We start from the raw sequence: 12,341 nt of genomic DNA, 5'->3' as shown, positions 1-12,341 counted from the left end.
TGAATTTAAATGGAACCTTTTGTATTTTTAAAGTTTATAAAATAATAATAATAGTAATAATAATAATAATAATAATAATATTTCTCATTTATTACAAGAAATCCCAGTTGCCAAAACATGCACGGATCCTGAATCTTCGAAAAACAGATAAATGAAACATAAATTGACTATTCTGGATCTCTTATCTCCGCTGTAGTTTTAAAGTGGGAGGAGACAGCCGCCCCAACGCAATCACAGCCTCAGCGTGTGTGAGTGTGCATGTGTGTGTGTTTTCCTGCAGAAGTTGGCGCCGCAGCTGGACTGCCTGTGACAGCGCCGCCAGAGTCGGAATGAACGCTTCGAGTAAGTGTCGGGATGGATGAGGGAGGTTTTGGGTCAGTGGGCTGTGGAATAACGCCGCGCCGCGCTGCCGCGTCCGGATTCCGAGAAGGTGTCGCGTCCGCGCACCGGGACACCGGCAGAAAAATGACACCCCGGCGTCTGCATTCGCACGACCATCATCGGCGTCAGGACGGACCGACGGCGGAGTAGAGAGAGAGGTGGGGGGCTCGCTGTCATGGAGAAACAAAGCAGAGTCAAGGAGGACACGAAGGAGGAGAAGCGCAAAGAGAGGAAAACCAAATCCGGGAAGCTTTTCCGAAAGAAATCGCTCAAGTCCGTGGGAAGCTTCGTGAACAAAATCATGAAAACTTTGGGCACTTTCACCCACTTCGGGGACGGGGACGCGCAGGACGCGGAGGACGACGACGGCGGGTTCGGAGATGGCGCACCTTGCACCCTCACCGCCAGCTCGGGGATGATCAGGGAGGACGCGCCGCCAGCGGCGGCGGTGGTGGCGGCGGTTTGGGACCGGGCGGCGAAGCACCCGCCGAGTACGTCTTCGTCTCTGTGCGCCGGCAGAGACAAGCTGCTGTACCAGTATGGAGACAAAGTCCCGGGCGTGCTGGGGCTGAAGAACCACGGGAACACCTGCTTCCTGAACGCGGTGGTCCAGTGTCTGAGCAACACCGACCTGCTGGCGGAGTATCTGGGGCTGGAGCGCTACAAGATGGACCTGAGGCAGGGCAGAGGCACCGGGCCGGGGGCTGAGGAGAGGCGGCCGGTGAAGGGAGAAGTTACGGAGCAGCTGGCGGGTCTGGTGAGGGCTCTGTGGACTCTGGAGTACACCCCACAGCTCTCGGTGAACTTCAAGGTATCCAAACTTAAACACCACTGAAAGACAGAGTTATAGATGGCTCCTCCTTAACCTTAAAGTTTACCCCCTTGTTTTTGGTTAAACTATAAAGTAATGTCCAGAAACCAAACACAAAAATCACCTTTTACCGCTGTTCAGTCTGCATGTCTGTAATTTCTCCACCAGATTTTCATGACTGTCTTTTCTTGCCTATTGTTCTTAAATAGCTTTAGCTCAGTTAGATTTAAACCAGGGGTCTACAACCTAAGGCTCCGGAGCCACAAGTGGCCCTTTAGATCTTCCACAATGGCTCTGACAAAAACTGATAAAGATTCAACTGATGTTGTTAAATATAGTTCTAATAACAAATACAGGTTCCAGGAGTTTCTCTGTTTCTCTGAATGTAATTCTCACAACAAAATGACACCAAAAAGCACCAGTCATATTCCTTTAGATGCAGTTTATTTCTGGTATTTAAGTCGCAAAGCTATCCACTCTCTTTGCACCATTTTCCACATAAGAAAATGTATGTATAATCTTTTGGGCTAAAGTTTTTATTTTCCCCTATTTTAGCTTAAAACTCAAAAAATGGAAATAAAATGGTGTTTTGTTTAAAAAGGAAGCAGATATCCTACAGTAGACGTTCATTAAGGGCCATGTAACATGAATGTCTCTATGAGTTTTATTTAGCTGGACTGAGGGGAGAAATGGCTGTTCGGATTGGAAATGTTCCAGACAGCTGATCTAAACCCTTACATCATAGCTCTATCTGTGGGGTTGTTTTCCTGCTGGAATTCAAATTTATTGAATGCAACACTAGTAGTTTGTCCAGTCAAAATATTTGCTCCCGCCTGGGCTGTGGATTGCTGCAGTTCCTCCAGAGTCACCATTGGCCTCTTGGCTTCTCTTTAGATTAAGCCTACCTTTTTTTTTTTTTTTTTTTGACTTGTCAGTTTAGTGCAGGTGTCTGCAACCTGCAACTCTACGTAATCTGGAGCACTTAATAATAACAATGGCCAAAAACAATAAAAAACTGAGCAGTAAGTGATTTTTACTTTAAACCTCTCGGTCTTAGCGTGTCACTCAGGAGGAGAGCGGCAGACGTCGTGATCATACATCAGGGAGGCAGTAGTGGTGATGTCCCGTCAGACAATCAGTTCCTGAAACCACACAAAAAAACCTCATAAAAGGGCATGTGAGGTCAGTCCAACCCCCCATACAGGATGAAAAACATGCAGGGTCGAATGGACCCCATCTCTTAAAACCGCGGGATGACTAGGAAGCTTTTTTAAAAGGCAGATTCCAGCAGTTTTCATATGTTTTTTCATACTGTATTTCCGTAAAATGTCCACAGCAGAACAGGGCAGAAACAATTAATTGTGATGAATAGATTATTAAAATAATCGTCAACTGGTTTAGTAATTGACCAATTGTGAGCTACAGTGTACAGACTCGAAAGAAGACATTTTATGAAAGAACAACTTATTATGAGTTTTTAAGCCAAAAACTACAAAAAAAATTACATTTTGTAATTAAGATGGAAGATAAAAACAAGTTGTTTGTAAGTATGTTCTACCATGGCATAGTTTCAAATTCTTTATAATCAGTTATCGATTAATCGGGAACTGCGATATACAGACTGAAAAAACGTGACTGAAAGAACAACTTTTCCCCCACATATAATAAGTTCCTGTAAAATTCCTGTAAGTGCAACTTTTAAAACTTGATGTCACGAAGATTTTGAATTCAATTAGCAGGAGAGAGCGAAAACGGACCTGTCGAAAGACTGCTCTCGAGAGTTTCCCCAAAAATCTGTATTTATAACTTCAATCAAATTAAACACCGGGATCTTATTTCGAGTTGCCAAAACAAAGGGGCAACTCCGAGAAAAGTGTTGATGGCGGGCGGAGCCGGTGGTGGAAGGTTCTGGAGAGGTGATAATTAGTTGGTAATGAAACGCTGAGGAGAGTCTCAGTGGCCGTCATTAACCAAACACCTGCTGTAGGGTGAATGGCTCCACTCTGCCTCTAAGTACAGCTGCTCTCTGCTCAGTCAGACATAATCACACGTTATTAAAGAAGGATGCTGCCCAGCGGGGGGCCGCTGACTTATTTTATTGTCACGAGGCGTTTCGGATAATAGCATAGCACCTATTTGCCTGCCGCAGTGCGCTGGCCTGTGACTTGACAGTCCCCCTCCCTGCCAGGTGATAATGAGGCTGCTGCTCAGCGTCGCAGCAGTCTGGGGCCACGAGTTCAGCGGGTCGCAGACTCGCACGTCAGAACCCAACCTTAAACTTTGGCCGTATGCAGAAAGTTCCACTCCACAAGCTAATCGAGTATTTTGATAACTTTGTGTCCCAACATAGATCATTCTTTGCTTCCTCAAGCCAGGGAGATGGAATCTATCCGCCTGCAGTCTTTTTTTTTTTTTTCTTTTTTTTGCTCTGGATTTACTCGGAGCTCCGGTTCAAGGCAAGAAGTAGATAATGTGGGGCGAACAAAGAAATGAACAATGGATTTATTCTTGGAAATGCTAATTACCCCGTAAGAATAGGCGCCGGGAGTGATTTGACCGTTTCTGCTGAGCTTTCTCTCTCCTTCTTTCCCCGGTTATGCAAGAATTATTACATCACATTTCACCTGATGGGGCAACCGAAGGCGTGTCAGGGTATCAAAGGCAGAATCGATTTTAATTGATATGGTTTTCCTTCTAAAAGTTGCTCTTTTGTCATCTCCAGCTTACAAATCTGACCTCCTGTTGCCAAATGAATCTTTACCTTCTTCTTCTTCTTCTAATTTTCTTGCACAATCCACTTCAGTGCTGCAGTCAAAGGAAACCGTACCAAGATTAACAAATAGGTTCAAACAAAAAGAGCTTTTCTCTTTATAAGATGTTTCCTGCAGTAATGCACACACACACGCACGCACACGCACACACACACACACACACACACACTGTTGTTCTTGGCAGTGTTGAGAGGCCCCAGTTAGTGTAGCCTGAGTCCTCAGAAATTGCCTGTTGAGTAACACCACAGCTGCCTGCAGGAAGGATTATAAAATGATCAGATAGCTCCGAGGCTTGAGTTTGAGAGGCTAAATTAGCTCCCGGTTGCAGGAACTTAAACCGGCACGAAGCTTTTAAATTGCTCTACAAATAGGAGATCGGCGTGTGTTTCAATTAGTCTATTAATTTGTTGACTCCATTAGGACGACCGTGAGTCGCGCCAACCTCCGGCAGTCATGTGTTTCGTCCTTCAGAGGTTGGGAAAGGCTCAGCTAAAGCAGCCGGATTAACTCACTAAGGATCTAGTTCGACCTGGAAGCGTGGGAAAAAAAAAAAAGAAGAAAAAGAAAAAGGCGCTGGATGTTTTTCCGCTTCTCTTAATTCAAGTTTTTTCCCCCCTCTTTCTCTCTGTTTAGAATTTCACTGACTTGACTGTATGTGTTTAAAGTGTAGAATCACCCCGCTTTCGTCGGTAGTTCCTCAAACGGGCCTCCTCCAAAGTTGTACCTCCTGCTGAGGAAAAATAAAAATCCTTATTATCCTCACCGCATTCCAGAACCTCAAGGCTTTAAGGAAAACACAGGTGGAAGACAGGAGGCGGCTTAAATAAGTGTTCAGTCCTGCAGCGTTACTGCGGCGCTTGGCTAAAGCACTCACACGCCTTAAAGCTTTTTCACATGTTGTCACAAGAATGACAAACTTTTACGTCTTTTGTGGGAAAGACAAACTTCAAGAAGAAAGCCCGACATAAATAATTTTTACTTCAGGCGTTCAGATGAAGTTAGTCAGTGTGGGGCGCAGCACTGCTCACCCAGTATTGAAAAGTATTCCTCCTGTCAAATTCAAAAATATGTTGTCTGTCCCAAAGCAAAATTAAATATAAGTAGTCCTGGCGATGTTTTCTTTCCACCCATATCTTCGGCTTCTCTTTCGAGTGACCTGGTTTTAAACCAGTTATCTATTATTATTTTAAAACGCAATCTTTTGGTAAGCTAACTGTACACTTTGAGCTCACAAAACGGCAAATAAAAGTTGTTCACACGCAGTTTGAGCGACTGATCTAGTACCATAACAAAGTATTACAAAGTAAAATAACATAGGAAAAATATTCCCTGTAGAAACTTTGGAAATGTGTCTGAATGATGTTCCTTTCGGTTCTTTGGTGTTTGTGCCCTGATAAGTTAAACAGAAGGAACTTCAGTCGAATGAAACCAAAACTGAACACTTGGACCTGCATGAAAAACACAACACAAGGAAAAATAACCAACTTGCTAATTTAATTTCAGGTCAAAAAAAAAAACATACTTTATTGATCCCAAAGGGGGGATATTGAACATTGAAGATACTTGGATGCTAATAGTACCTACATAGAGTTGTTGTGGATGGTACTGCTGTGAAAGGAAAGATTTCTATTCATAGTCGGTCTTCCAACAAACATGAAGAGGTTTCTGTATGAAGACACGTTTGCCGTATGGCAGCTTCATCACATGCTAACAGCTCAATGTCCAGGCAGCAGAGACAGTAATCCACTGTAACACATCATGAATGAAACCATCAGTTGTTAGCAAACACTGCTAATCCACCTCATTTGCTTTTTCAGCTCCTTTTTCAATCTCTGTCTCTTCATTCAGTCTGAATGACCTTGAGTTGTTTTGCAAAAAGGAATGGGTAAATGTTTCTAGACGTCATGCTAGAATTGCAGCTATGACGATAGCCTGCCATCTTCTCGCTGATGTTAAGATGTCTTAGAGGGGCAGTGTCATGTGTTTTAAAGACACAGTACCATTTCATAGCACAGTCAAGTAACTGTTATCTTCAGGTGTTTTAAAAATATTGTATCTATCAAATATGACCGTCATAATTTAACGCCTTGAAATTGGGCCTCTGTGTCTTTAAAACCTGCTGCTCTTTCTGAAACTCCGCCTTCAGAAAGTCGTCACAACATGGTTCCTCTATGAATTAACCCTTTAACAACATTTTTACCAACGTTTCACTGAGAAGTAACTCGTTTTAGCTCTGCTGATTCTCAGCTCCACCAGGTGTTTGCTAAGTGCTGCTGGCTAGTCTGAAGGAGCAGAGTGAGGGAAGTGGCAGAGATTAACGGATTTCTCAAACATACACAAAAGAATCAAAGCAACTCTCAGTGTGTTTTTCATTATTAGCTAAAAAATTTAGATTTTTACATGACACTGCCCCTTTAAAATTAAAATGTATTTACATTTTTTTCGTATTTTGCATATGCTAAATTGCATGACTTTGAGTACTTGGCCTTTAGTTAACAAGTCAATTGAAAATAAGAGACTGCTGATGACTAAACAAAATGTTATACTATTTCAGCAGGTGGCTGAGCATAGAAGCAAAGGTAACAGCTTCTCACTCACCCAGTCGCTGGTAGCTGATTTAAATACTTAATGTTAAACGTATAAAAGAAAAAGGCTCTTTTCTTCCCCGACTTGTGCTAAATGGTTACAGGCATCACAGAGTGACCGTTCTGCCTCAGACGGTAATAAAATACTCATTGGCTTTTCCACCGCCGTAATTATATCGCTCAAACAATTGTCACCTTCCAGGAGCTGATGGTAATCACTGTTATTGCTCTGCTGTAATGACTGGCTGCAGAGCTGCTGCAGGTGAGCTTAGATCACGGCCTGCAGGCCCTAGCTATCACAACAAGGCTGAGTGTGTCATGGCTTTAACCAGGGGCTGGCTCAGAGTGTTTGTCAGGTTAAAGCATTTGTGCTTACACCCAAAATTTAAAAGTTAGATGAGATTATAAGATGTCTTTGTTCAGTTATAGTATCAAAACAGCAATTTAGGTCTACAAAAATAAAAAAGGAGGAAAATAAAAGTATTTCTAAATTTGAATCACAATAGGATTTTAAAAAAGATCCTCAAACTGTTGGATTCCTGCCTATTTGCAATCTTTTCTGTGCAACAGAACTCCAGATTATTTGTGGAAAATTCACCTATTGACAGATTTATTTTTTCATAGATTATATCTTAAATACCGGAAGATGATGCAGATTGAGTAGCAGAAATACCCAGATTCAATGCTGCTTTGGGCGCCATGTAATCACCCCCACGGTTGCTAAGCAACCAATTCAGAAGCGGAATTCGTTTTTTCTTTGGCACTAGTTGGCCAAGAGGTCTGCAGATTTTACAGCAAGTCAAATTTATTTGTAAGCACATTTCAGCAACAAGGCAGTTCAAAGTACAGTAACCAATTATGAAACCATCAGTAAACATTATCAAACAAATGTACATTAAATATATTGACCAATGTTCCACTTATTGTGAATCAAAGGCAGCTCTAAACATGTGGGGGTTTAGCCTTGATTTAAAGAGAGTCAGTGTTTTGGCAGTTTTGCAGTTTTCTGGAAGTTTGTTTCAGACTTGTGGTGCATAGAAACTAAATCCTGCTTCTCCATGTTTGGTTCTGATTTTGGGAATGCAGAGCAGACCAGAACCAGAAGATTTATCCGCTAACAGCAGTATTTTAAAGTTTAATCTCTGTGGAAGGACCTTAGAACTGGTGTTATGTGCTCCACCTAACTGGTGTTACTCTGGATCAGCTGCAGCTGTCTGATTGAATTTTTTACTACTATTTTTTAAGACACTGTTGCAGTAATGAAAGTGACTAAAGATAAACGCATGGATGAGTTCTCTAGATGTTGCTGTGACATTAGTCCTTTAATCCCAGAAACATTCTTCAGAGGATGAAAGGCCGACTTTGGGCTGAGACGCTTTCAGCACCACATATCAATGCATATTGAGGTGTGTTTGCTTTTTCAACTAAGTACAGGCAGTTTTAAGTGTTTTTTTAGAGGGGGGGGGTGGCTTGAAGTCAGGGGTTTCAGCCATTAGCGGGCAGCTGTGGCCCCCGAATTACTGCTGATGCTGGGAATCCGCTGTATGCTCGAGGAGGGAGTAATTATCGCCACAAAGAATAGGTGAGACTAATTAAGTGAATGCGGAGGAGCTGAAGGGGAGCATGGGCTGAGTTACTGGGGGGAGAATGATTGGAAATGACTGAATATCAACAAAAGTTTAACACAGGCAGCTGGGAAAACTGTCATTCGACAGAGCACCAAAGAACCAACGAGTAAAGCTCAGAACAGTTCAAATACTAGAGAAGCACTGGGCTGGTAGTGAGAGAATACAAAATATAAAACTGAAAACCAAAGTGGATCACGCAAGTTTATTAAAGCTGCAGTATGCAACATGTATTATTATTTTTAAAAGTTTGTTTTACATATTTGTCAAAACTGTCACCATTCGTAATTGAAAACAACCAATCAGAGCCAGGAGGAGGGTCTTAGCGCTGTCAATCAATCTCATGTACTCTCTGCATGAGATTGCTGTTTTTCTGCTAATGACAGAAAAACAGCTTACCTTTTAGAGGAAAATCATATTTAGCTACGCTAACTAGCATGAGCAGAGGGTGATTGACAGCGCTAAGCCCCGCCTCCTGGCTGTGATTGGTTGTTTCTAGTTGGGAAAAGGCGAGAGAGCTTGATTTAAAAAAAAAAAAATATATTCCTCACAGATTATTTGCTTAATACTATACTGTTACAACATAGGAACAGTTTTGACAAATGTGTAAAAAAAATGTTCATAAAAGTTACATATTCTAACTTTACAACACCATACACAGCTGACTCACATCCCAAGTGGGCGGTAGGGAAACAAACGCCCCTCTGTGAAACACATGACTGAAGAAATGCTTCGCTTTCCTCTGCATCGAATTAAAAATAAATGTAAACCACAGGAATGCTAAAGGGGGTGGGAGGATTTTCTAATTTTGTAAAACCATGACTTTAAAAACTGCGGTACACCTCTAAAGCAGGAAACAGCCCGGGTCTGTCAGAGTTGTGATAACAGAAGTGGTTTTATCTCCGCAGAGCCATGACTAACAGCTCTGAATATCACCTTTTCATATTTTCCGACTGACGTATCTCTGAAACATTGTCCAGATTGACGGTACGACGGCGGCGTTTTTCACTTCCACGAGTCGTATCAAGCGAGGGAAGCTCGCCTTTTAAGTCGGGATCAGAAGATGCGTGTGAGCGATAAGAACACCTTATCGCTCCTGCTGGAGTTTATCTGCATCTTCCTCTTGTCCACGTCTTGGCAACGCTTCAAAGATGGTGTTCAGGCTTCGCTTTCAACTAGATACGAATGTGACTGAATTTTTATCTCTCCTTTGAGCCGGTCAGCACGGCTGATCTCCCTGTTTCGTTGAAGCCTCCTCTGTTTTCAGCGCCGTGCTTTAGCCATTTGCCTAAGTCGGATCTTGAACCAAACTTTCAATTGACAATCCGTCAGACGGCGTCCACCGTACATCATGTTGCACATTAGTGAATTCTGCCCGCTGTTCTGTCAAACTTAATCTCTCTGCTTCACCAAGCTGTCATCTGAGGTTGGTGAGGCTAATTCCTCACCTAATTAAGTTAATTTACATTTAAAGTCACGTTACACAGTGCGAGAGCTTGAGTAGTCCTCAATCTGCTGTTTGGTGTATTTTTATTATTAAATGTTCTAGATGAATAACTGGAAATCATTTCATTTAGTTACATGAGTATGCTCATTCGATTTTAGCTCTACTTGTATGTTCAGGGTCGTCGATCTGAACCTTTGCTCCAGTCTTTGTCACAATCATGTTTCTCTTTAGGGAAGGTGTACTTATAATGATGCGCAGCAGCCGTTTTGCTCCATGTATTGCAGTGCTCTGTGTCTAGGCCAGGTTTATTCAATTGCGTTTGGATTTTCTAACCCAGAAATTTCACTGCACCAGACGATGTCTGTACAAGATGAAGCTAAAGCTAAACTACGCCACCTTGTCATCAGAAATTAAGCACAGCAGTTTTAAATTTGGATGTAATGTTAAAATAAATAACTACTTGTCACTCCAAGAAGTGAAACGCAAAGTTTTCATCGACCATTTTTACGTACGGATGTCGGTAAAGACATGTTGACATGAATCAAGCGAGCTTGTGTTTTATGGTGCGTCGTGTTTGTAGCCAGGAATTCCCAGTTAAGAAAATCAACCGGAACACAAGTCTGACTTCCTCCTGGGAAGTCAGACTACTACTGTCTACTTGCAAGGCCGACTTTCAATATGGCCGCTCCCTACATGAACAGAAACCTGTTTGTTTTAGAAGACACATTTGTAAGAGTGCGTCTAAAGTTAATGTTACATAATGTAGCACCTTTCAACTCTAAACCAAACAAATTAAAAATGGCGTTCGCTTATGGAAAGTAAAGCTTAAAACAACGTCCGTAAGAGGTACTGCGAACGTCGTCAACGGGCGCCGCCATGTTGAAATCCTAACTTTTCCGACAGCATTAACTGGAACGCTCTCAACTCGCTTGCGTTGGCAAACCCAGCTCCGAGTTCCGACTTTGTCACCAAGCGTTGCATTCATGATCCTTCCTATTGTAGGAATTTATATTTTTGTAGGAATTTCTGAAGGTTAGCAAAAAAACAATTTATTTATTTATTTATTTTTTTTTTTTCTAGCAAATCTTTGGTCTGGGCCTCTTGGAAATGAGTTCAAGCTGCCATTTGAGGAGCTGAGGATTACGATACATTTTGGTATCATCAGTTCAAAGTGTCTTTTCCTGTCTGTTTGTTGTTTCCTCTGGCTTGTGGCAAACTTATAATGGGACTTGTAGCTCTCTTTAAACAACGGTTTTCTTCTTGCCACTCTTCTTCAAAGACGAGAGTTGAGTGTCTGGCTAATTTAGCTGTTTATCTGCAGCTCCTCCAGAGTTACCACCGCACCTGAACCTATGGTTTGAAACTCTCCTTAATTGGTTTGTATATTTTGGTTGACCATTTCCTAGAGACTGTTTAGTTGTTCCATTAGTTGTTCATGAGATGTTCTAAGTTGGGGACATTGTTTTATAAATGAATCCTGCCTGTCTTAACAGACTTCTGATGCCAGCTGGATTTTATTATTATTTAGGGACATCAGAGTAAAAGGAGTTTGAAAAAAAAAAATCTTAAAAACCTTGCATTATTTTGTTTTCACCTTACTGACTATGGCATTTGTGTCTTTTTTTTTTTTTGTAAAATCACAAAATGAAAAGAAATTTGAGGCTTATATTTACTTTAAAAAGGTTTTTTATTTTATCATTTTGCCTTCTGTAGGTAAAACCCTGAAGCTCAGGAAAAATAAATTCATCAAGAAGCTGCCGCACTGTCAGTCGTACTGCAGTTCATCAGATGTACACAAAGTTTTCAGCGTCCTCACGCCTCACTTTCTCCCCTCAGACGGTCGTGTCCAAGTACGGGTCCCAGTTTCGTGGCAACTCCCAGCACGACGCCCTGGAATTTCTCCTGTGGCTGTTGGATCGCGTCCACGAAGACGTCATACTGGCGTCGCACAACAACAACAACAAGACCAAAACTCCTGAGAAGGTAAGACTCCAGCAGGAGCCTGCGGGGGCCACACAGTACCGGTAATTATGGGAACGCGTCACGTTGGGGAAACTCACATGTAATTAAGCTTTCATGCCTTAGAAAACCATTAAAATAATTAGGAACATTGAGGAAAACTAATGACTGATTGTTCATGAGATTTTGTTTCATTACATAATAGATGACAAACTCTGGTTTGTTCCAGACGTTGCATCAATCAGCCTTGTGGGAGCGTCGGTTCATGTTTACAAAGGGAAAGTCTTCAACGACTTTGTTGCTTTTAGCGTTCAGTGAATGTTTTTGAAGGTGAATTAAAATATTCCCTCATCTTTAACCTTCTATACAGCGATACACATTAAACTGGTTCACATTCTGTCACGTTACAGCTGGATACGCACCGATCCATTATCAATATCTGTATCGGTCCTGATATTGAAAAGAAATTCTAGATCAGGTATTGGTGACTGTGCCTGAGCCAGAAGAGCAGGTCTATTCAATCTAGTTCTATGCTTTGTTCTCATCATTCTTTATGATTTATTTGACATCATAATCAGAATTCTTGATTTCACTTTGTGACTCATTTGAAATAAAGTTTGTTGCACTTTATTTTTACATGTTTGACTAAGAGAGTCAGCCTATTGTTTTTTGTCAGTTTCTTTATTATTTATTTTCAGGGGTGAAAGTAGTTTTAAATTCTTGGGGGTACTATGACAAAAAAAATAAAAAATAATAATAAAT

General features: G+C 41.7%; 1 protein-coding gene across 1 annotated transcript in view; it reads left to right on the top strand.

Annotated features, from left to right (window-relative positions):
- Window positions 1-256: 256 nt before the first annotated feature.
- Window positions 257-12,341, top strand: part of usp43b (ubiquitin specific peptidase 43b) — an 86,726-nt gene continuing 74,641 nt past the window's right edge. Inside the window, exons 1-2 of the mRNA XM_016675478.1 lie at window positions 257-1,192; window positions 11,457-11,603. Of these exons, the coding sequence (XP_016530964.1) occupies window positions 557-1,192; window positions 11,457-11,603 (783 nt within the window). The 5' untranslated portion in view covers window positions 257-556. The remainder of the gene's footprint in view (window positions 1,193-11,456; window positions 11,604-12,341) is intronic.

This window comes from Poecilia formosa, unplaced genomic scaffold, assembly GCF_000485575.1.
Source record: "Poecilia formosa unplaced genomic scaffold, Poecilia_formosa-5.1.2 Scaffold114, whole genome shotgun sequence".
Lineage (NCBI taxonomy): Eukaryota > Metazoa > Chordata > Actinopteri > Cyprinodontiformes > Poeciliidae > Poecilia > Poecilia formosa.
This window is presented reverse-complemented; position numbering and strand designations above follow the sequence as displayed.